Consider the following 23230-nt stretch of genomic DNA (forward strand, 5'->3'; position numbering starts at 1 on the left):
GCCGCACAGGTGCCCCCGCTGCGCCCTCGAGCCCGGCTCTCCCGCTGCGTCCCCAGTCCGCGGAGAAAAGCCCGAGCGGCGCCACCTGGTCCCCGCGGGCGGAGCCGGGGCTCAGGGAGGGGGGCGCGCGGCTCTCTCCGACCCCAGGCCCCCGAAGCCCGAGAGGGCCGAGCTCGGGGAGGGGAGGGGCACGGGGGGAGGGCGCGGGGGCGCGCTGGGGAGGGGCGAGGGGACGGGGGCGCGCGCTCCCCCCCCACCCCCCCCGGGGTCTTCAGCCTTCGGGGTCCGAGCCGCCGCCGCCGCCGCCGCCCAAGGCCGGGACTCGCGCGGGGGCCGGAGGCGGCAAGGACGCGGAGACCCAGGGTGACGCCGGGCATCTCCCGGGCGACGGCCCCGCAACAAGATGGCGGACGATAAAGAAAGGGAAGGCACAGGTAGGAGCCGCCCGCCGCGACCCGGGCCCGCACTGGGACGCTCCGGGCTGGGGGGCGGGGGCTGCAGCTGCGCCGGCCCCGCGGGGAGAGGGACGAGCGGGCCCGGGGGCAGGGGGCCGCCAGCCCGGGCGCCCGGAGCCTCCCGGCCGACGCCTGCGCCCGGCCCCGCCCCGTCCCCCCCGCCTCCCCCCGCCTGCCCCTCCCGGCAGCTCCCAGCCGCGGCTCCGGCGGGCGAGGCCGATAATGGCGTCCTTGTTCGCGGCCCCCGGCCCCCGGCCCCCCGCCTCCACAGCCTCGCCTTCCCCGGGGCCGCAGGCGCCACGGAGGCGGCTGCCGGGCTGCGGGCACCCAGGGCGGCAGGGGTGAGGGCCGGCTCCGGCCGCCCGCGTCCGGCCGCCCCTGGGCCCGTGCCGAAGCCCCGCCCGCCGGGCACGCGCCCGTCGCCTCCATTTTGCCTGCTGGGTGCGGACGACGTGTGGGGACGCAGGGGGCCGGGGCGGCCTGGCGCTCGCGGGCGCCCCCTCCGCGCCGCCGGCCCCCGGAGCACGCGCTCGCGGCCGCGTGAGGAGCGCCGGAGGCAGCCGGCTGCGGGCACCCGGCCTTCGGGGGCCGCCGGGGAGCCCTGGCCGCCCACGTGCCCTGCGCCCCCCGCCCCCAGCCTCGGGCCCCGCCTCAGCAGGCTGCGCGCGCACCGGTCGGCGGCGGAGGCGAACCTCGGCCCTGAGGGGCCTTTCGGGAGTGCGGCAAAGGCCGCGTCACGTGTCCCTCGGCTCCGCCTGCGGCGACTGCGTGCTCAGGCCCGGCGGGGCCGCGACCGCAGGAAACCCGCGGAGAAACGGCGGGGCCCGAGCCGGAGGTCGGCCCTGGGTGAGGGGACTGGCGGGGCTGTTAGTCTGTGGCGTCGGGACGGTGTTCTAGACGCGGCCTTCACTGAGGCAGCTTAGTTTATTGTGCTGCTTTAAAACGAAAGGGTACAACCGAAGGAAGGGGTTACTTTTTTTTTTAATTAAAAAAAGACTAATTCTGAAGGTTTTTTTTTTTTTTATTATTTGTTTTTCGTTTTCTAAGTTTTCTCCGCACCCAGTGTGGGGCTCAGACTCTTCCACGGGACATCAGGAGTCACATGCTCTTTGGACAGAACCAGTCAGGCGCCTCTTGAAACCTCATTTTAAAACTTCCCGAGGAAAAAACCAAAAAGACTTCCCTAGAAAAACCAAATGATTTAGTTGTTTTCATTATTTACAAAAAAAAAAAGAAAAAGGAAAAATCGTTAACAGAGGAATTAACTTGTTAATTATGGATATACAGTTTTTTTTTTTTCTCAAAGGTTTTATTTATTCATGAGAGACACACACAGAGAGAGAGAGGCAGAGGGAGAAGCAGGCTCCACGCAGGGAGCCCGATGTGGGACTTGATCCCGAGTCTCCAGGATCAGGCTCTGGGCTGAAGGCGGCGCTAAACCCGGGCTGCCCTGGATATGCCTTTTTTTAAGATTGATTCGGTCAGCATGCAAAAATGCACTGGATCGTGTTGCAAATATAATTTTTTTCTTTCATAAATAGACTGGGCTTCTCTGATTTTTTAGTTTTCAAAAATACTTTTCTAGTTAGAATAAATTCAGAGGAGGAAAGTTCTATTCATAACTGTAGAAGTAATGACAAAAGCTGGATGTCACTCATTCCATTGGCTTACATTTAATGCTTTTATGGAAGGTGTTCTGATTAGGTGAGAATTTTGTTTTTACTTTGAAATTTTTTTTTTATTATTTATTTATGAGAGAGAGTGAGAGAGAGAGAGAGAGAGAGAGAGGCAGGCTCCATGCACCGGGAGCCCGACGTGGGACTCGATCCGGGGTCTCCAGGATCGTGCCCTGGGCCAAAGGCAGGCGCTAAACCGCTGCACCACGCAGGGATCCCCTGATTAGGTGAGAATTTTGAAGGATGCAAAGGTGAAAAATCTATCTTTCAAGAAAGGCGAGATCAGTAAAGGAGGTAAGACATCCTTGAAGGAGACAGAACAGCTAGCTAGGCTGAGCAGCCGTGTGCCAGAGGTGTTTCCAGGTGTGTTACCATCCCTCCTGGTCTGTGCACAGTCATCTGAGCTTCCTGGGGAGCTTATCAGAAATGAAGAACGGGAGTCCTTGCCCCTGACCTGCTGAATCAGTCTGCATTTTATCAGATTTGTAGGTGATCCAGATGCATATTAAAGTTTGAGAAGCACTGTTGGATGGTATATTTTATTTATTTAGAGTTTTAGGAGTTGATTATAGTTGTGAAATAAAGCCATATTGCCTGAGGGTAAATTAGCAACTCATTTGGCAGAATCCTCTTTTGTGGACGTAACTGCATTCTTATATTTGATTCTCAGCTCTGAAGGTTGAGAAATTACACCTAACCGATTGATCAGAATTGATCAAGGCTTTGGGGGTTCACTCACGCTAATTATTAATTCAATAGGGATATGTTGCTACTTTAACAAGAAAGTTGACCCCAGCAATGTAGTATTTTGTTTTACAACTATTAAGCTCTTGGGGAGGGTGAATTTATATTTCAAAAAGTCCTTGATGAGCATGAAATCACACAACAAAAGAGCATAGTTTTGGAGGATATATCCAGTACCCTGTAAACCTCAAAAGGAAGGGGACCATTTTCGTTCTTTAAAAAAAATTTTTTTTTAAAGATTTTATTTATTTATTCATGAGAAACAGAAAGAAGCAGAGACACAGGCAGAGGGAGAAGCAGGGTCCATGCAGGGAGCCCAACGTGGGACTCGATCGGGGGTCTCCAGGATCAGGCCCTGGGCTGAAAGCGGCGCTAAACCCTGAGCCACCCGGACTGCCCTAAAAAATGTTTTCTTTAAATTCAATTTGGTTAACCTATAGCGTATTGTTAGTTTCAGGGGTAGAGTTTAGTGATCCATCAATTGTTTTTAACACCTAGTACTCATTCCATCAGGTGCCCTCTTTAATGCACATCACACAGTTACCCCACCCTCCCACCTCCCTCCCCTCCAGCAACCCTCAGTTTGTTTCCTAGAGTTAAGAGTCTCTTATGGTTTTGCCTCTTTGTTTTTTCTTATTTTTTCTTTCCTTCCCATACGTTCATCTGTTTTATTTTTTAAATTCTTGTGAGTGAAATCATAGAGTGTTTTCCTCTTATTTTTCTTAGCACAATACCCTCTAGTTCTATCCATGTTATACAAATGACAAAATTTCATTCTTTTTGATGGCTGAGTAGTATTCCATTGTGTATAGTGTATATCTACCATATCTTCTTTATCCATTCATCTGTTGATGGACATCTGGACTCTTTCCATAGTTTGGCTGTTGTGGACATTGCTGCTGTAAGGAAGGGGACCATTTTCTGATCTCTTACACTCAGTGTCTTGTGGAGGTGCCCAGCACATGGTAGGAACTCAATATTTATTGAATTTAGAATACTTGAATTAATTAAAGATGTTTGGTTTAGCTAAAACATTACTTGCTGTTTCCTAAAAATCTATTCTATAGCACTGTTAGGTTTTCTCCTTTTCTTTTCTTTTCTTTTCTTTTCTTTTCTTTTCTTTTCTTTTCTTTTCTTTTCTTTTCTTTTCTTTTCTTTTTCTCTTTTCTTTTCTTTTCTTTTCTTTTCTTTTCTTTTCTTTTCTTTTCTTTTCTTTTTCTTTCTTTGTAACCTTATAGGTAAGCAGTGAGTTTCTAGATCAACAAACATCTTTTTTATTTATTTTTTAAAGATTTTATTTATTTGTTCATGGGAGACAGAGAGAGGCAGAAATATAGGCAGAGGGAGAAGCAGGTTCCCCACAGGAAGCCCACGTGGGACTCCATCCCAGGACTCTGGGATTATGACCTGAGCCAAAGGCAGACGCTCAACCACTGAGCCACCCAGGTGCTACCAAACATCTTTTTAAAAACAATTTGTTTGTTTATTAGAGAGAGAAACAAAGAGAAGGAAGAGTGTCAGAGAAATCCAAGCAGATTCCCCACACCAGGCTTGATCTCATGACTCATGAGATCATGACCTCGGCCATCACTGGGGTCAGTCGCTTAATTGAGCCACCCAGGTGTCCCTCAACAAGGTTTTTTTTTTTTTTTTTTAAGATTTTATTTATTTATTTATGAGAGACACAGAGAGGCAGAGACCTAGGCAGAGGGAGAAGCAGGCCCCTTGCAGGGAGCCGGATGCAGGACTCAGTCCCTGGACTGGGATCACACCCTGAGTTGAAGGCAGATACTCAATCCCTGAGCCACCCAGGTGTCCCTCAAGAAGCATTTTTTGAGAGCCAAAGTATTCACTGGCCTGTCTTTAAAAAAAAATACAAAAATTTTCTTCGTAGAAACATACATATATTTTAAATAGTTGATCTTTAATCTTGAGGTTTTTTTTTTTTTTTAATTGTAAAGGAAGATTAAGCTTCTGGATTTATATCCTATCTAGCTCAACCATTTAGGGATTAATCTTGATAAAAGTACTGATGCGAACATTGGTAACAAAAAAAAATTTTTTTAAAGATTTTATTTATTCATTAGAGCATGCATGTACACATGCAAGCAGGGAGAGGTGCAGAGGGAGAGGAGAAGCAGGCTCCCCCCTGAGTAGGGAGCCCAGTCCCAAGATCCCTGAGGTCACAACCTGAGCTGAAGGCAGACGCTTAACTGACTGAGCCACCCAGGCACCCCATTGGTAATAAATAATAACTATGACAGGCTATAATGTTCTATTTTATTATAACATTTTTCTATAAGATTATATACATTGAAGTTCTATTCCTTTGGAGCATTTTTGTGCTTTAACATAATTAACTTTTTTCCTAGATTAAAATATGTATATAGTTACATTAGCTAACAAAGGAATTTAAATTTTAAAGTGAAGTTAATTTAAAAAAAAACAATTTTGTTTCACTGAAAGAATATTTGAAATAGGATAGCAAAAATTGTTTTAAAGTTCTATTATTTCTCTCAAGTTTTCTCAGCCAGAACATTTTTTTTTCTTTTCCTTCTGTTTTGTTTTGTGTAAATAGAGAATCAATGCAACTGTTGATTCTTTGAATCTTTAAATCTTATTGTTTCTAGCTTGTCGAGAATTTTATATAGGACTGCAAGGAACTTCTGTTTGTAATTAGAATCATGTCTAGGAAACAGACTGCTTAGGAATAAAATCCTCTAACTTTTGGCAAGCCAAGGAGCTTTGGAAGGTATGTCAGTTTTTTCAGTAAGCCTCAGATACTTAAAGCTTGCTTTAGGATTTACTATTTTTGTACTAAAATATTGTTCACTTCTTTGCATTGCTTGGTAAAGTGCCTCCACTTCAACTATCAAGTCCTAACTGGTAGATGCTTTACAGGTTTTTATTTCCTTGTATTGTGCCATTCCTCTCAAAACCCAACATTTGAAAATCCAAAGTGAAAAACAAACCGCAGTGGGTATAATACTACATGTTGGCAAATTGAATTTAAATTAAAAAAAAAAAACCACCTGCAGGTGGATATTACTTTTTAAAAAGGGAACTGTTGATAGTATGGGGTATAATATGGAATAACAGAAAAATAGAGTAAGACCTCAATTTCCCCAAGCTCTGTCTGATCTTAGCCAAGATGCTAGGCCTTAGGAGCTTCCAGTTCCTCAAATGTAAAATGGGAATAATTATACCTATTCATAATGTTATAATGGAGATGGTGTCATCTTCCCCATCTTTATATCCCCAGCACCTACCATGATGCCTGGCAGTAAAGAAATGCTGAATAAATAGGAAGAATAGTGCTTGGCACATTCTAGGAAATAAGTAGCTGTTTATGTGTGGCATGGAATCCAGGAGTTAAGAAAAAAATCGAAGTCTTAGCAATTGTCAGTGACACGATGCATTTATGACTATTTTGGGGACCATTTAATAGTTTTCTCCTTGTTTTAGACAGATAACAATCTAGGTAGAGACTAGTTGAAGAAGAAAACTTTGTATTTATCTATAAAAATCTGTCAAGAAAATTCATACTTTAAAAAGTCAGGTGGACAATGAGATAGCAGTTTACACCCATTAGGATGGTGATGATAAAAAATAAGCATTGGCAAGGTGTGGAGAGATTGGAACCCTCGTGTGCTGTTGATGGGCATGGAAAATGGAACAGCTTCCATGGAAAATAGTATGGTAGCTCCTCAAAAATTCCAATATTGAATTACTACATGATCCAGCAGTGCTACATCTGGGTTTATACCCCCAAATAATTGAAAGCAGGAACCTGAACAACTATTTGTACACCCATGTTCACAGTAGTATAATCACAACAGCCAAAAGGTAGAAGCACTCAAGTGTCCATCAATGGATGAATGGTTAAACAAAATGCAGTATAACCATATACTGCAATATTAATCATTTTTTAAAAGGAAAAGAGGGCAGCCTGGGTGGTTCAACGGTTTAGCACCGCCTTCAGCCCAGGGCGTGATCTTGGAGACCCGGGATCAAGTCCCACATTGGGCTCCCTGCACGGAGCCTGCTTCTCTTTAAAAAAAAAAAAAAAAAAAAAGGAAAGGAATTCTGACAAAGCTACCATAAGGCCAAGTCTCAAGCCTTGAAGATACTATGTTTTTTTTTTTAAGATTATTATTATTTTTTTAAGATTTTATGTATTTATTCATGAGAGACAGAGAGGCAGACCTAGGCAGAGGGAGAAGCAGGCTCTCACAGGGAGCCCGATGTCGGACTTGATCTCGGATCTCAGGATCATGTCCTGAGCCAAAGGCAGATGCTCAACCACGGAGCCACCCAGGCGTCCCTTGCAGATACTATGTTAAGTGAATTCAGCCAGTCCCAGAAAGACAAGTACTATGTAATTCTACTTATGTGAGGTACCTAGAGTAGTCAGATTCATAGGAACAGAGAGTAGAGTTGTTGCTGCCCAGGGGAAGGGGGAAAGGGAAGTTGGGAATAGAGGCTAAGTTTTTGCAAGATGAAAAGTATTCTAGAGATGGGTTGTACAACAATGTGAATGTCCTAACACGTTTGAACTGTATGGTGGTTAAGATGGTTAATTTTTTATGTCTGTTTTATCACAATTTAAAACATCAAATGGAAATGTGAGTATATTCAAAAAGGAAAAAAAAATTGGTACTTTTTTTGGGAAGGCAATTTGGAAATTTATGTTAAAGAAAAATGATACCCATATACTATGATTCTTTAATATACTCCTGGGTATTTATCCTTAGAAATATATCCAGAAAAAAAAAAGTGAGAAGTAAAAAATGATTACTTAAAAGTTATTTATAAATTTGAAAATATGGATAAAACCTACTTGTCTGACAAATGAGGGGTGTAAAGTAAGTTGTTACATATTGACCTATTGAACTCTGTAGCCTTTTAAAACAATACGTAAAATTATATGGGTAAAGATTATAGAACACAGGAGATGATACCAGGCTGGTTAGATTTTCAGGAACTTTCATTTCTAAAAGTCTCATTTTATTTATATTTTTAAAAATATATATATTTATTTTAGATAGAGCAAGAGTGAGTCGGGGTGAGAGGGGGAAGGGGATAGAGGAGGAGGGAGAGGGACAAGCAGACTCTGCAGTGAGCACAGAGCCAAGGCGGGTTTGATCCCACTACCAGATGACAATATGAAATGAAATCAGGAGTCTGACGTTGAACTGAAAAGTCTCACTGTTTTACTGTCATTTCTACAAAAGATTTAAAATCTTAAATATTCTAAATACTTTATATTCTAAATATAAAAGCTATTTTTATATTTTAAAGTCTCTATGCTGATTATAAATTATTTTTATCCATTTGGGAAAACGTGTTTACTACGTCCTCTACCTGACAGTGCTTTGTAAACTTCTAGTATGGATTTTATAGACATTAAGATTGTAATAAAATAATTTCTTTTTTATATGCATTAATAAATTTGGACTCTAAAACCTGGGTTTGGATTTGGATCCTGCTTTTTTTCAGATTTTACTTGGACGTGTCTCTTAATTTTTCTGAACTTCAAAGAGTTCCCAGTCTAATGAGCACTTACTCTGAAGTGGTCACTGGACAAAATGTTTTTACATGAATTAGGTCATTGAATCCTTCCAACAAACCTGTGTGATAGCTATCTCTATTAATATCCTTTCTACAAATGAAGAAACAAGGGCTCAGTTTCAGCTTCAACAGGTAAGACTTTGGAAGTCATCACTTCTATGACTATAAACTGGAAGAAACACTTGGTAATTTTGGCAAATATTGTTGAAGGCTGCGTGTAGTACCATAAATGAGAGTAGTAGAGAAGTGGGAGCCTGTAGTCCTAGAAGATGCCTCACACTTTCTTGGGTTTGGCTTCCAGGAAATCTACCAGGTCATCTGGTAAAGAGCCAGGAAAGTGCCCATGTTTCTCTAGCAGGGGGAGGGGGAAGGTAAACATTTTGAAATCTTCTCGGAACATTCCTCATAACAAAGACCTAATCTCCAGGGGGAAACGACTCTTTATTAGAGCCTCAAGTCCTCCCAGTCTACATTCAACCAACTCCAGTCCCCTGTAGCATTCCTATCTCATCCAAGGGGGCAGGGAGGAGCTAAAAAACACTTTGTGAAGTTTATAGCCCAGAGACAGGCCCAGTAAAGGACTAAAGTTTAATTATGAGGTAGCACACTTCACTTAACACTTTACCACCACATCACAGAGCTATACTACAGTAATAGTGGATTACAGCTGAAACATGTGTGGTACACTATTTGAGGAGTCCTTAGAGGAATCTGGCACCTACAGCTTCAGCAAACATTAAACACAGCCCTATTCTTAGCCAAATTGGTATGAAGCCTCTTGACTATCTTAGTTTCTATTACTTGATGTGTCACATCTGACTTGCAACAAAAAATTAGAAGGCATGCAAAAAGCAAAAACACCATCTGAAGGTAAAGCAAGCATCAGAACTAAACTCCGATCTGTGATACATATTTTGGAATTATCCAGACTGAGAATTTAAAAGAGCTATGATTAATATGTTGAGGGCTCTAATGGAAAAAGTAGGCAACATGTAAGAACAAATGGGTAGTGTAAGCAGAGACATGGAAACTCCTAAGAAAGAATCAAAAGGAAATGTTAGAAATCCAATGAATGCCACAGAATGGAAGAAACCTTTGGTGAGTCCATCAGTAGACTCAGCATGTCTGAGGAAAGAATGATAGAACTTGATGATTTCTTTTTTTTTTTTTTTAATTTTTATTTATTTATGATAGTCACACACACAGAGAGAGAGAGAGGCAGAGACACAGGCAGAGGGAGAAGCAGGCTCCATGCACCGGGAGCCCGACGTGGGATTCGATCCCGGGTCTCCAGGATCGCACCCTGGGCCAAAGGCAGGCGCCAAACCGCTGCGCCACCCAGGGATCCCCAGAACTTGATGATTTCAATAGAAACTTCCCAAACTGAAATGCAAAGAGAAAAAAAAAAAAGAATAAAATAAACAGCATCCAAGATCTGTGAGACAATTTTGAAAGGTGTAGAACACACATAATTGGAATACTAGAAGGAAAAAAAATGAAAATAGAGTAGAAGAAATATTTGTAGTAGTACTGGCCAAGTTTTTCCCCAGACGTCCTGAGACACCAAAGCAGATCGAGGAAATAAAAAGAACACCAAGCAGGGTACATATGCCTGGGCATATCATAGTCAAACTGCAGAAAACCAAAGACGACAAGAAAATCTTGAAAGCAGCCAGAGGAAAACAAACACCCTACCTGGACTTTGTCAGAAACCATGTAAGCCAAGTGGAGTAAAATATTTGAAGTGTTAGAAGATAGCTAAGTAGTGTGACAAAGGTTACTAGCTAAGTGGTGAAGCAAGGGCTCCATTCAAGTCTGACTCCAAAGCCAATGTCCTTAGCCTTTGTGCCTCATATAGAGAAGTCAAGTGGAAATTTATATAAGGAAGAACATAAACACCTATCATCTCATCTAGAATAGTATTCAAACATCAGTGAGCATCAGAATCACCTGGAGGGCTTGTTAAAACACAGATTGCTAAACCCTCAGGCCAGGATATCTGAACCAGTAGTTCTGGGATGGGAGTGTGAGATTTTGCATTTCTAACAAGTTACTATAGGATGCGTAGGATGAGAATGCTGTTAAAAACTAAATCTAGGGCAGCCCGGGTGGCTCAGCGATTTAGTGCCGCCTTCAGCCCAGGGTGTGATCCTGGGGTCCCGGGATCGAGTCCCATGTCGGGCTCCCCGCATGGAGCCTGCTTCTCCCTCTGCCTTTCTCTTTCTCTGTGTCTCTCGTGAATAAATAAATAAAATCTTAAAAAAAAAACCCTAAATCTAGATTAATCCACAATCTAGAATAAAGTTTGCTATTTTAACATATTTTTCTAGATTTTTTCTTGGCAGATTTGTTTCATATAATTGATATTATATCTAGTTTTATATCCAGCTTTTCCACTTACTATTATAAGCACTTTCCCATGTCATAAGTGTCTCTCAAACACATCATTTATAATAGCTGCATTCATCATTATTTATGGAACATATTTAGTTAAGCTTTCCCTGACTGTTGAATATTTAGATTGATATTTAGATTTAGATTTAATATTAGAATATTTAGATTCCAAATTTTCTGTGCTATAAATAATGCTGCAGTCAATGTTCGTTTACAAAGATCTTTTGACCCAGTTTTGATTCCCCATCCTCTACCCACTTAGGAAAAATAATTTCATTTAATCTCACTTCTGTTGGTTCTTACTAGGTACCAACAGAGGGTAATCTAATTTCTAAATTCTAGGAGTACCTTGTCATCCTTTTATACTCATTACATCAATTCTTTTTCAGTTTTTTTGGTACTCAAAGATGCATAATTGCCAGTTTGTGATCAGTGTAAGATACATTTTTGCTTGTCTTTCCTGTAAATAGTGGTAGAGACTCCATGAAGTCAAGAGACTGTTTCATTTACTGCCGAATCTCCTGAATTTAGGACGGTGGAGGATGTAGTAGTCACTGTAAATACTTGTTGAATGAATGGATGAACCGGAGTAACACATTGAGTAAAGAAATGTGATGTCACTCTTCATGGTCTCATTATGGTAAATGTATTTTTCTGTTAACCTTTTCTTTTTTTCTTTGTTAACCTTTAAAAAATATTGAAAATAGCTCACAGCTACCCCCATTACATTTGCAGAGATACTCAGACTGGAAACACATATTTAGTGTAACCTCATGAAAAACTAGAATGACACTTTATTTCACCATGGTGATTGAGCACACATGTTTATTTTTACCCTTCTTGAAACCCTACTCGAATGACAGTAAAGGAATTTAAAAAGGCATAGACTTACAAGGGTAGGGAGAGTGGGAAAGGAGATAATAGTTTGTAAAAAGACATTAGGAAAAGAGAATAAAAAGATATCAGGAAAGGACATAATAAATTATTAAATGGATGTATGAGTGGCAACTAGCCTTGCAGAACCAAAGAAAAGAAATGTAAGTCTTGTAGAGGAAGGAGCCAAGAAGAAACAAACCAAGAGGAGCTGTACTACCCTGGAGAGGCTCACGTTGGCAGCAGCAACCATTGCAGAAGCTGAAGGCTTGGTTTGAAGTCATAGGCAAGTGATTGGATCTTCCATCCCTTGGAATAACCAGGTGATGACTCCCCTTCCACCCATGCAGGAGACTGGAGATTTGCTCTCTGATTCTTATTTTTCTTTTTTTTAAGAGAAGTTGGGGAGGGGCAAAGGGATAAAGAGAGAAAATCTTAAGCAGGTCCCTATTCAGTGTGGAGCTGATGTGGGGCTTGATCTTATGATCCTGAGATTATGACATGAGTGGAAAATAAGAGTCAGACCCTCAACCAACTGAGCCACCCAGGTGCCCCTCTCTGAGGACTTCATTTTTTTTTTCTCTCTCTGATGACTGCAAATCAGAGAGAGAGGATTTAGGGATGCCAGCACAGGTTAGTAGGAGGTGACGTGCCATTACCATTACCGTCTTTGACATAGTCACTGAAATATGAAAGTTTGTATGAAATTCAATTATTGTCAGATAGATTAAACTTCGGAGTAGGACTCAAGATAATAAACCTGAAAAGTGATAGTATGCCAAATACGATGTCCAGGAGATGGGGATTTGAAATTCTCAGATTTGCACTGATGATTACGTTATGAAGTAGTTCAAGTACTAAAAACTTTGAAAGAAAGTGAAAGGGAATCCAGAGACTAAAAAACTTCAGGTGAAATCAGTAAATAAAATGAAATTTCATATGAAACTGGGATATAATCAAATGAGAGGGAAAGGGCACCTCAATTTCAATGACTTTGATCTGTTACACTTTGCCCACTTCGATGGCCAAACTGGGGACTGCCGTAATCTAGAATCGTAGTCCTTCTGACATTGTAAATTCACATCTTTCATTCTTGGGCAGTATCTTATTCAATATTGAGTATTTAAAAAATAGCTTTGTAATTTTTTGAAATAATTCAAACATTGTTAAATAGTTTCAAATTCACAGAAAAATTGCAAGAATAGTAGAGATTTCCCACATTCCCTTTACCCAAATTTCAGCATTTTGCCACTTTTATCATGGTCTCTCTCCTATACTATAATCCTGTATTGTATAACATAAATCATATGTGACATATATATGATAATGTTGGTTATGTGTATGATTCTTACTTGAAGCCTTTGAGAGTATGTTACATACCATTGTGGAACTTTATCCCTTAATACTTTGGTGTGTATTTTCTAGGAACAAAGATAGTCTTCTGTAAAATCTCTATGAAGTTTAACATAGATACACTATTTTCACCTAATTTTACCATGTGAAGTATAGCAGAACCTACCTTATATGGTGGAAAAGCATGTAGCAGAGAGCTTCACATGTAGTAAGAGCTCTATACATGTTCTCAATCATTATTTGCCACGTCAGGCACTGTGCTCCACATTTGGGGAGCAATTAGATGTGGGCCTTGCCCTCTTAGAGATGGTGTTACTGTAGAGGAGAGGAGCATAATAACATAATTATTTAACTGTGTTTGGGATAAGTTGTCCAAAAAAGTTCCAGGTTCCAGAAGAGGAGCACTTAATTTTTTCTTCCTTCAGGGGCTTTGAGTGGCAGTCCCTTTTACTAGTTTTCAGCAAAAGGAATGCAAATTCAAAAGGCTGAAGCAATGTAGGAGCCTGGCTTACAGAGGCATTGAATGAGGGCCAGGGTACCTGGAGTGGAGTGACGTGGTGAGGAGCGATGGGAACTGAGGTTTGCAGGATAGGCAGAGGCCAAGCCTATTTGATGACCAGGTTGGAGGGGGGTGGGTGCTGACCTCTGTTCAAGACGAAAAGGAAGCCATCAAAGCATTTAAACAGGGAGATAATGTTGATGTTTTTAAAAGGTCACTTGCCGGGCCCCCTGGGTGGCTCAGTTGGTTAGGCATCTTACCTTGGGCTCAGATCATGATCCCCATGTGGGGCTCCCTACTCAGCAGGGAGCCTGCTTCTCCCTCTCCCTCTGCCCTCTCTGCTCATGTTCTCTCTCTCAAATAAATAGAATCTTAAAAGGTCATTTACCTGTACTCTGGCAGATGGGAGCAGAGCAAGAGCAGCAGTCAGTGGTGGTGGTATCTTGGACTAGGTAGCAGCAGAGGCAATGATGAAGAAGGTTTTAGAGTCTAGAGATTTTTTTATTTCTTTATGCTGGATGTTGGGGTTTGGAGGACAGGGTTACAGATGAATTAACACCTCTTCATTTCAACTTCTGACTCCTCCTGGTTTCCACCTACATCCCCCCTTAGAATGGATGCCACCCTTGTGCTTCCATAGTACTGTGCTGAGCACTTGCACCGAGTGTTAGCACATCTCCTGTTAGAGTTTGCTGTAGCTGGTTGGTTTTCCTTTTAAATTGGAATATATTTGTACTAGGTGGTCAATAAACATTTGCTAAAGGAAAGCACAAATGAGAGCTAGATGGGTAAATACAGTATGGCAGTTTAAACCAGGTGTCTTAGTGGTACAGGGTCTTTGGATCAAGTTGATTATAAAATGAGAATTCATTAAGAACTACTCTCTCCCCACATCCAAAAAAAAAAAAAAAGACGAATTAAGTTCTTGACTTTTTTTTAAAGAGTGTCTCTGGAATAGGTATTGGCAGTACTTGACACAAACAGAACAATGTTATTTGTACTTGTAGCTAATTAACCTTAGGGGCATTTCTTTACCTTCCTTGCTGTGTGTTTCATATAGTTCTCATGGTAAGGATTTCTCTTGGGACTTATTATTTCATTTTAATTTCTGTAGGTGAGGTTTTGAGCACCTAGTTCAATATATAAGACATCTTAGGTTTAGGTTTAGGAAAGAACTCAGCTGTACTATTTATTAAAAACACCACTCTATAGAGATGCCTGGCTGGCTCAGTCATTAGAGCATGCAATTCTTGATCTCGGGGCTGTGAGTTCAAGTCTCGCATTGAACATAAAACTTAATTAAAAACAAAATACTCTGTAACCTTAGGTGATAGGACTTTTATATTGACTGTGACTCCTCCTTCTGTATTTGTTATCATTAGTTTCTTCTTTTGAAATTAAAGGTAAAGGTTTTTGTTTGATTTGATTTTATTTTTTTAAATTTTTATTTATTTATGATAATCAGAGAGAGAGAGAGAGAGAGAGGCAGAGACATAGGTAGAGGGAGAAGCAGGCTCCATGCACCGGGAGCCCGACGTGGGATTCAATCCCGGGTCTCCAGGATCGCGCCCTGGGCCAAAGGCAGGCACTAAACTGCTGCGCCACCCAGGGATCCCTTTGTTTGATTTTATTTATTTATTTTTTTAAATTTTTTTTTAAAATTTTTTTTAATTTATTTATTTATGATAGTCACACAGAGAGAGAGAGAAAGAGAGAGGCAGAGACACAGGCAGAGGGAGAAGCAGGCTCCTTGCACTGGGAGCCCGATGTGGGATTCGATCCCGGGTCTCCAGGATCGCGCCCTGGGCCAAAGGCAGGCGCCAAACCGCTGCGCCACCCAGGGATCCCCCTTTGTTTGATTTTAAATTGGTGTGATAGCTGATTTTTAGTCTTGGCATTCCCATTTTGAAAAGCAAATGTAATGTCAAATTGTTGCCTTTAATAGTGTCTAATGTGGAATTTTTAAAATTAATTTTTTAATTTTAATTCCAACAGAGTCACCATACAATGTTATATTAGCTTCAAGTGTACAAGATAGTGATTCAGCACTTCCATATGTCACTCTGTGCCCATCATGACAAGTACACTCCCTAATCCCCATCACCTGTTTCCCCCATCTCCCATTCACCTCTCCTCTGGTGACTGTCAATGTGTTCTCTATAGTTGAGTCTTGCTTCTTGATTGGACTCTTTTGTTTTTCCTTTGCTTATTTGTTTTGTTTCTTAAATTCCACATATCAGTGAAATCATTGTCTTTCTCTGACTGACCTATTTTGCTTTGCATCATACTGTCTAGTTCTATGTGGTTGCAAATAGCAAGATTTCATGCTTTTTAATGGTTGAATAATATTCCTGTATATGTGTATATCACATCTTTATTTATCTATTGATGTACACTTGGGCTGCTTCTGTAGTTTGGCTATTATAAATAATGCTGCAGTAAACAGGGGTGCATGTACCCTTTGAGTTAGTGTTTTTGTATTTTCTTTTTTTTTCCTTTTTTTTATTTTGGGGATAAATATTCAGTAGTGTGGTTGCTGGGTTGTGTAGGGTATTCTATTTTTAACTTTTTAAAGAACCTTCATACTGTTTTCCAGAGTGACTGCTCCAGTTTGCATTCCTACCAACAGAGCACAAGGGTTCCTTTTGCTCCACATCCTTGCCAACATCTGTTGTTTCTTGTGTTGTTGATTTTAGTCATTCTGACAGGTGTGAAATGATATCTCATTGTAGTTTTTGATTTACATTTCCCTGATGAGAAGTGATGTTGAGCCTCTTTTCATGTGTTTGTTGGCCATCTGGATGTCTTCTTTGGAGAAATGTCTGTTCATGTCGTCTGCCCATATTTAATTGGATTATATTTTTTGGGTGTTGAGTGGTATCAGTTCATTATATATTTTGAATACTACCCTTTATCATATATGTCATTTGCAAGTATCTTCTTCCATTCACTAGGTTGTCTTTTAGTTTTGTTGATTGCTTCGTTCACGGTGCAGAGGCTTTTTATTTTGATAAAGTCCTGATAGTTTATATTTGTTTTTATTTCCCTTGCCTCAGGAGACATATCTAGAAAAATGTTGCTACATCCAGTGTCAGAGAGATTACTACCTATGTTCTCTTCTAGGATTTTTATGGTTTCTAGGTTTCATGGTTTACATTTAGGTCCTTAATCCATCCTGAGTTTATTTTTGTGTATGGTCTAAGAAGGTGGTCCAGTTTCATTCTTTTGCATGTTGCTGTCCAGTTTCTGCAGCAGTTTGTTGAAAAGACTTTTTCCCATTGAATTTTCCCCCTTCCTTGAAGAATAATTGATCATATAAGTGTAGGTTTATTTCTGGGCTCTCTATTCTGTTCCATTGATCCACATGTCTGTTTTTTTTGTGCCAGTTTCATACTGTTTTGATTACTACAGCTACTTATAATCTAACTTCGTATTTCAGATTGTGATAACTCCAGTTTTTTTCTTTTTTTTAAAAAAGATTTTATTTATTTATTCATGAGAGAGAGAGAGAGAGACAGAGACACAGGCAGAGGGAGAAGTGGGCAGAGGGAGAAGCAGGCTCCATGCAGAGAGCCCGACACAGGACTTGATCCTGGGTCTCCAGGATCACGCTCTGGGCTGAAGGCGGCACTAAACCGCTGAGCCACCCGGGCTGCCCTGTTTTTCTTTTTCAAGATTGCTTTTGCTATTTGGGGTCTTTTGTGATTCCAAAGAAATTTCAGGTCTGTTTGTTCTAGTTCTGTGAAAAATGTGCTGTTGGTATTTTGATAGGGATTCCATTAAATATGTAGATTGAGTAGTATAGACATTTTAACAATATTTGTTCTTCCAATCCATGAGCATGGAATGTCTTTCCATTTCTTTGGGTCCTCTTCAATTTCTTTCATCAATATTTTATAGTTTTCAGACTACAGTTCTTTCACCTGTTTGGTTAGGTTTATTCCTAGGTATCTTATTATTTTTGTGCATTTGTAAATGGGATTGTTTTCTTAATTTTTCTCTCTGCTGCTTTGTAATGTATAAAAATGCAAGAGATTTCTGCACATTGATTTTGTATCCTGTGACCTTACTGAACTCATTTATGAGTTCTAGTAATTTTTTGGTGGAGTCTTTATAGTTTTCTTCATATATAGTATTATATCATCTGTACATAGTGGAAGTTTTACTTCTTCCTTACCAATTTGAATGCCTTTTATTTCTTTTTGTTTAGTAGTACTTACTATGGGATTAAAGAGAAAAAGGAATTACTGTATAATGATGTAACTTTCCTGTAAGTGGAATTTCACCAAATAAAATGGTTTTTATATTATATTGATATATTAGCTTAGTTATAGTTCTTTCATAATAAACAAGTCTTCTGTATGTTTTTATAACCTAATGGAGTAGAAATAACTTAAAAAATATAAAGAATGTATTGTAAGGGAGTATGAAATATACTCATTTATTTAATATTTTAAGGAAGATGATTTATTTTACCCACTACAAGAATTATAGTATTAAAATATATATAGTATTATCTAGTAATTACTTTAGTAATATATAGTATTATAGTGAAATAACTGATTTCAGTATGGTTTATGACTTCATGGAAACTAAAGCTAATAATTCTGTGTGAAATTAAATTCTTGCCAGTTTTTCTTCGTGTTTCATGTAAATAAGTACAGGAAACTTAGTTTCTCTCAATCAAATCTATATACTTATTTTCCTGAGATACTAAGCAACTTCCCCAAATCAGAAAAACTTAGGAATGATAATGGGTAACTTTGATAGAATATTACTATAGTTCAGATAGTACGTTTCAAAATAACCTTGTGAGATATATTCTTGATATTGTCCTTTTTACAGGGGAGGAAAACAGAGTATCTGAGCAGTTAAGTAACTTGTTCAAAAGGTTACAGTGCTATTAAGTGGTGGATCTTTAAACCCAGTCTGGCTCTAGCGTCTATGATCTTAACCAGTACACTGTATTGCACTTTAAAAATGGTGGCAAAATTTGTTCAAAGTAAGATGTTAATAAAGTTTTTTTTTTTTATTATTTAACTAAAGCCTATACTTTACTCAGATTTCCTAAATTTTTACCTAATGTTCTTTTTCTGTTTCAGCAAACTATTTGGGATACTATGTTACATTTAGTTGTCTCCTTAAGCTCTTCTTGGCTGTGGCAATTTCTCAGACTCCTTGTTTTCTCTGACCATTGTGACAGTTTTCAGGATTAGTGGTCCGCTGTTCTGTAGAATGCCCCTCTATTGGAATTTGTATGATGTTTTTCTCATGATTAAATCAGGGCTATGGGATTTGGGGAGGAAAACCGGAGGTAAAGTGCCATTTCCCTAACATTCATCAAAGGTACAGATTATCAATTTATGTCACTGTTGATGTTTATCTGGATCATTTGGCTGAGGTGTTGGGTTTTTCCTTTGTAAAGATACTCTTTTTTTCCTCCTCCCCAGACTACTCTTTGGAAGAAAGTCACTGTGCAAAGCTCATACTTACAGAGTGGGGAGTTATGCTCTGCCTCCTTGAGGGTAGAGAATTTACATAAATTATTTGAAATTGTTCTGCACAAGAGATTTGTCTCTTCTATTTATCTGTTTACTCAGCCACTTATATATGTCAGTAGAGACTCATGGGTATTTATTTTATACTCTGGGTTATAAACTGATACTATTTTATTTTGTTGCTCAAATAGTTCAAATTTTGGCCTTTGGGGGCTCTTTCATTTGGCTCCTGTGTCCCTTTGATATAGTACCATCAATGTCTTTTCTTCTTCTTTTTTTTTTTTTAGATTTATTTATTTATTTGAACGAGAGTATGAGAGAAGGGGCAGAGGGAAACAGAGACTCTCAAGCAGACTGCCCACTGAGCCCAGAGCCCAACGCGGGGCTCAATCCCAGGACCCTAAGATTGTACCTGAGCCAAAATCAACAGTCAGACACTTAATTGAGCCGCCCAGGTACCCCTGTAATTTGTTTTGTTTTTTAAGCATTTCCTTATTTTCTGGCAACAAGATACATGAGGTTCATCCTTTATATTTCTCTCTCTCTCTCTTTTTTTTAAAGATTTTATTTATTTACTCATGAGAGATGCAGAGAGAAGGCAGGGACATAGGCAGAGGGAGAAACAGACTCCCCACAGGAGCCTGATGTGGGATTTGATCCTGGAACTCCAGGATCACACCCTGAGCCAAAAGCAGACGCTCAACCACTGAACCATCCAGGTGTCCCCATCCTTTATATTTCTTGCCCTAGTCCTAGAACCAGTCATTTCTCAAAGAGCCTTAGTTCTTTTTTTTTGGAGAATGGTATTAGAAACCGATCTGGGTGGTAGGCTTGCTCACTGTTACTGGAATGTTATTGCTTCTAGGTGCTCCCTGCTGACAAATCAATAAAATATGTGTTCCCACTAACTTGTGTATATATACATATCTATAAAGACTTATCTATGTAGCCATCAGTATCTACATTTAGCTGAACATGAGTTCATAACAATTATCTCCAGCTCCAGTCCATTGTTACATGAATCATTCTAACCTGCCATTGCTTATCAGTAAATTTCCACTCTGGCAGTGAGAAACCTGGCTTCCACCACACTCTTAACATTTACTGTATTGTTCAGTTCCAGTATACATGTATGGCAGGGTGAGAGTTTTTAACTCTTACCCCTGTGGGAAACTTATCAACCAGAGCACAGTGCTTATGTGCAGTTCATTTTGTCTTTAATCTTACATTCCCACTCATTTCCAAAGTAACTTAGGTCGGCATGTTCCCCTTTCCCCATCTCCTTCAGTGAGATTGTTTCATACGTTTGTCATACAGGTAGTTTCTTTTGTTACTGTCTGCATCCCATCTTGGGACTGCTTTGATTTCCTAAATGATTTTCATTTTAATTGACACACCTTAAGGTTCACTCTTTGTTCTCTGGGTTTTGACAAATGCAATGTTATATGTATCTTTTGAGATAGTATTATAAATATAGGTTCACCACCCTAAAGAATTCCATCACATATTCAAGTATCTTCTCCTGCCTCACACCCTTGACAGCTACTCAACTTTTTCCTGCCTCTATAGTGTTGATTTTCCAGAATGTCATATAATTGGAATCATATTGTGTGTAGCCTTTTCACACTGGCTGTTAGCAGTATGTAGGGTTTCTACATGTCTTTTCACGGCTTGATTGTTCTTTTTTTTTTTTTTTTAAACATTTTATTTATTTATTCATGAGAAACAGAGACAGAGAGGTAGAGACACAGGCAGGGGGAGAAGCAGGCTCCATGCAGGGACCCCGATGTGGGACTTGATCCCAGGATCATACCCTGGGCCGAAGGCAGCACTAAACCGCTGAGCTACCCAGGCTGCCCTGGTTGTTCTTTTTAATCCCTGAATAATATAATGCATGGATGGGTCACCTACTGAAAGGCATCCATTCACCTACTGAAGGGCACCTTGGTTACTTCCAAATTTTGGCAATTATAAGTAAAGCTTCTATAAACATTGAAGTGCAGGTTTTGTGAGGACAAAAATTTTCAGCTCATTTGAGTAAACATCAAGGAGTGCGACTGATGGGTCATATATGTTAAGACTGTGTTTACCTTTGTAAGAAACTGCCAAACTGTCTTCCAAAGTGGCTACATCGTTTTGCATTCTCATAGGCAATGTTGAGATTTCCTATTGCTTTACATCTTTGCCAGCATTTGGTTTTACAAGTTTCTTGGATTTTAGCTATTCTAATAGGTGAGTAGTGATACCTCATTGTTGTTTTAATTTTCAGTTCCTTAATGACATATGATGTTGAGCATCTTTTCATATTTTTATTTGCCATCTACGTGTCTTCTTCAGTGATGTATCTGTTCACAACTTTTGCTTGTTCCCCACCCCAGCTTTAGTGAGGTTTAATTGACAAAAAAAAAAAAAAAGATATTTAAAGTGTGCATTGAGATGATTCGATATATGTATACATTGTGAAAGGATATTTCTCATCTAGTCAGTGAACACAATTGCCCCCTTACACATGTGTGTATCTGTGTGTACATGTAGTGAGAATGCCCAGTTTTTCCCCAAAGATTTATTTATTTATTAGAGAGTACACACAGGGTGGGGGATAGAGGGAGAGGGAGAGAAATCCTCAAGCAGATTCCCCACTAAGTGCAGAGCCCCATGTGGGGCTCCATCTCAGGACTCTAAGATCATGACCTGAGGCAAAATCAAGAGTCAGATGCCTGATTGAGCCACCCAGGTGCTCTGAGAATGCTTATTTTTAACCCTGGGTTGTTAGTTTCCTTCTTGTTGAGTTAATAAAATAATTTTAATAGACCATTTCTTTTTAGTATTAATATTTCTTTTTTTTTTTTTTTTTTTTTAATTTTTATTTATTTTATGATAGTCACACACAGAGAGAGAGAAAGAGGCAGAGACACAGGCAGAGGGAGAAGCAGGCTCCATGACCGGGAGCCCGACGTGGGATTCGATCCGGGGTCTCCAGGATCGCGCCCCGGGCCAAAGGCAGGCGCCAAACCGCTGCGCCACCCAGGGATCCCAGTATTAATATTTCTGATTATCATTCTGGTTGCATCTATTGAGCACTTGTTTACTATGAACCAACTTTATGGTTGGTTCCTTTTTTTTAATGGCAGTCCTTTTATACATTATTACATTTATCTTCATAATAACTCGATGAGGTATTATTCTCACTTTACACAAGGAAAAATAGGCTAGTGGGAGGCTGGGCCTCTTTGGTCAGGATTATCCTATCACCTTCTATTTAAACTTTTAATGTTCCAAATTTATGGAAAATTATGTAAACATTTTAACATTGATTTAAAATCAGTAAACTAGGGGGATCCCTGGGTGGCTCAGTGGTTTGGCACCTGCCTTTGCCTCAGGGTGTGATCCTGGAGTCCTAGGATCCAGTCCCACATTGGGCTCCCTGCATGGAGCCCGCTTCTCCCTCTGCCTGTGTCTCTGCCTCTCTCTGTGTGTCTCTCATGAATAAATAAATAAAATCTTAAAAAAAAATAAAATCAGTAAACTAGAACCCATGAGGAAACTATGTTTTTTTTTCTTCACATTTGGTGCCTTTCAAGTCATTTTCATGTAATTTGTAGAAAAAAAGGGGAGATTTTTTTTCTGGTTTTCATGGTGCAGAAAGTAAAAGAGGTTATGAAAATTAACTTTCTGGACTGATTAATTTAAGAAGACAATTGGTTGGTTTTCATAGAAGGCCTTTCACATTTTGTAACTGTGTGTTTCAGACCAAAGCAAAAACAGAGATAGGAAAATCTGATGGGGAGCTGAAAACTGCAATAAGGTTTCTTCTAAACCATAAAATGTAGTTGACAGACATCTTTTTATAGACATGTCTGTGATTGCACAATTTTTTTAGGCTTGAAAATTTTTTCATCGAGGAAAACCTTTCTGTAAAATTTATAAAAGCTGTTTACAGTAAAATAGCAAACTATAAGAAGACAGAAACCTACCCAACTCACTTTGGAGCTCTTTTGGACCACATTTCCATAAAAGTGTAGACAACAGCCCCAGTAGAACACAATGAAGCCTTTGTTTAGTGAGAAGTTTTTAAATACTACTTCCAAAATAATTTTCAAACCTGAATTCTTTATAAAATTGAGCAAGTGACAAATGCAGATGAGACAGGGAAGGAAAAGGAAAACT

General features: G+C 40.2%; 1 protein-coding gene across 1 annotated transcript in view; it reads left to right on the forward strand.

Moving 5' to 3' along the window:
* Positions 1–240: 240 nt before the first annotated feature.
* EFCAB2 (EF-hand calcium binding domain 2) overlaps positions 241–23230 on the forward strand; it is a 121654-nt gene continuing 98664 nt past the window's right edge. The window contains exon 1 of the mRNA XM_055324401.1: positions 241–434. Within this exon, the coding sequence (XP_055180376.1) occupies positions 404–434 (31 nt within the window). The 5' untranslated portion in view covers positions 241–403. The remainder of the gene's footprint in view (positions 435–23230) is intronic.

This window comes from Nyctereutes procyonoides, unplaced genomic scaffold (genome assembly GCF_905146905.1).
Source record: "Nyctereutes procyonoides isolate TBG_1078 unplaced genomic scaffold, NYPRO_anot_genome, whole genome shotgun sequence".
NCBI lineage: Eukaryota > Metazoa > Chordata > Mammalia > Carnivora > Canidae > Nyctereutes > Nyctereutes procyonoides.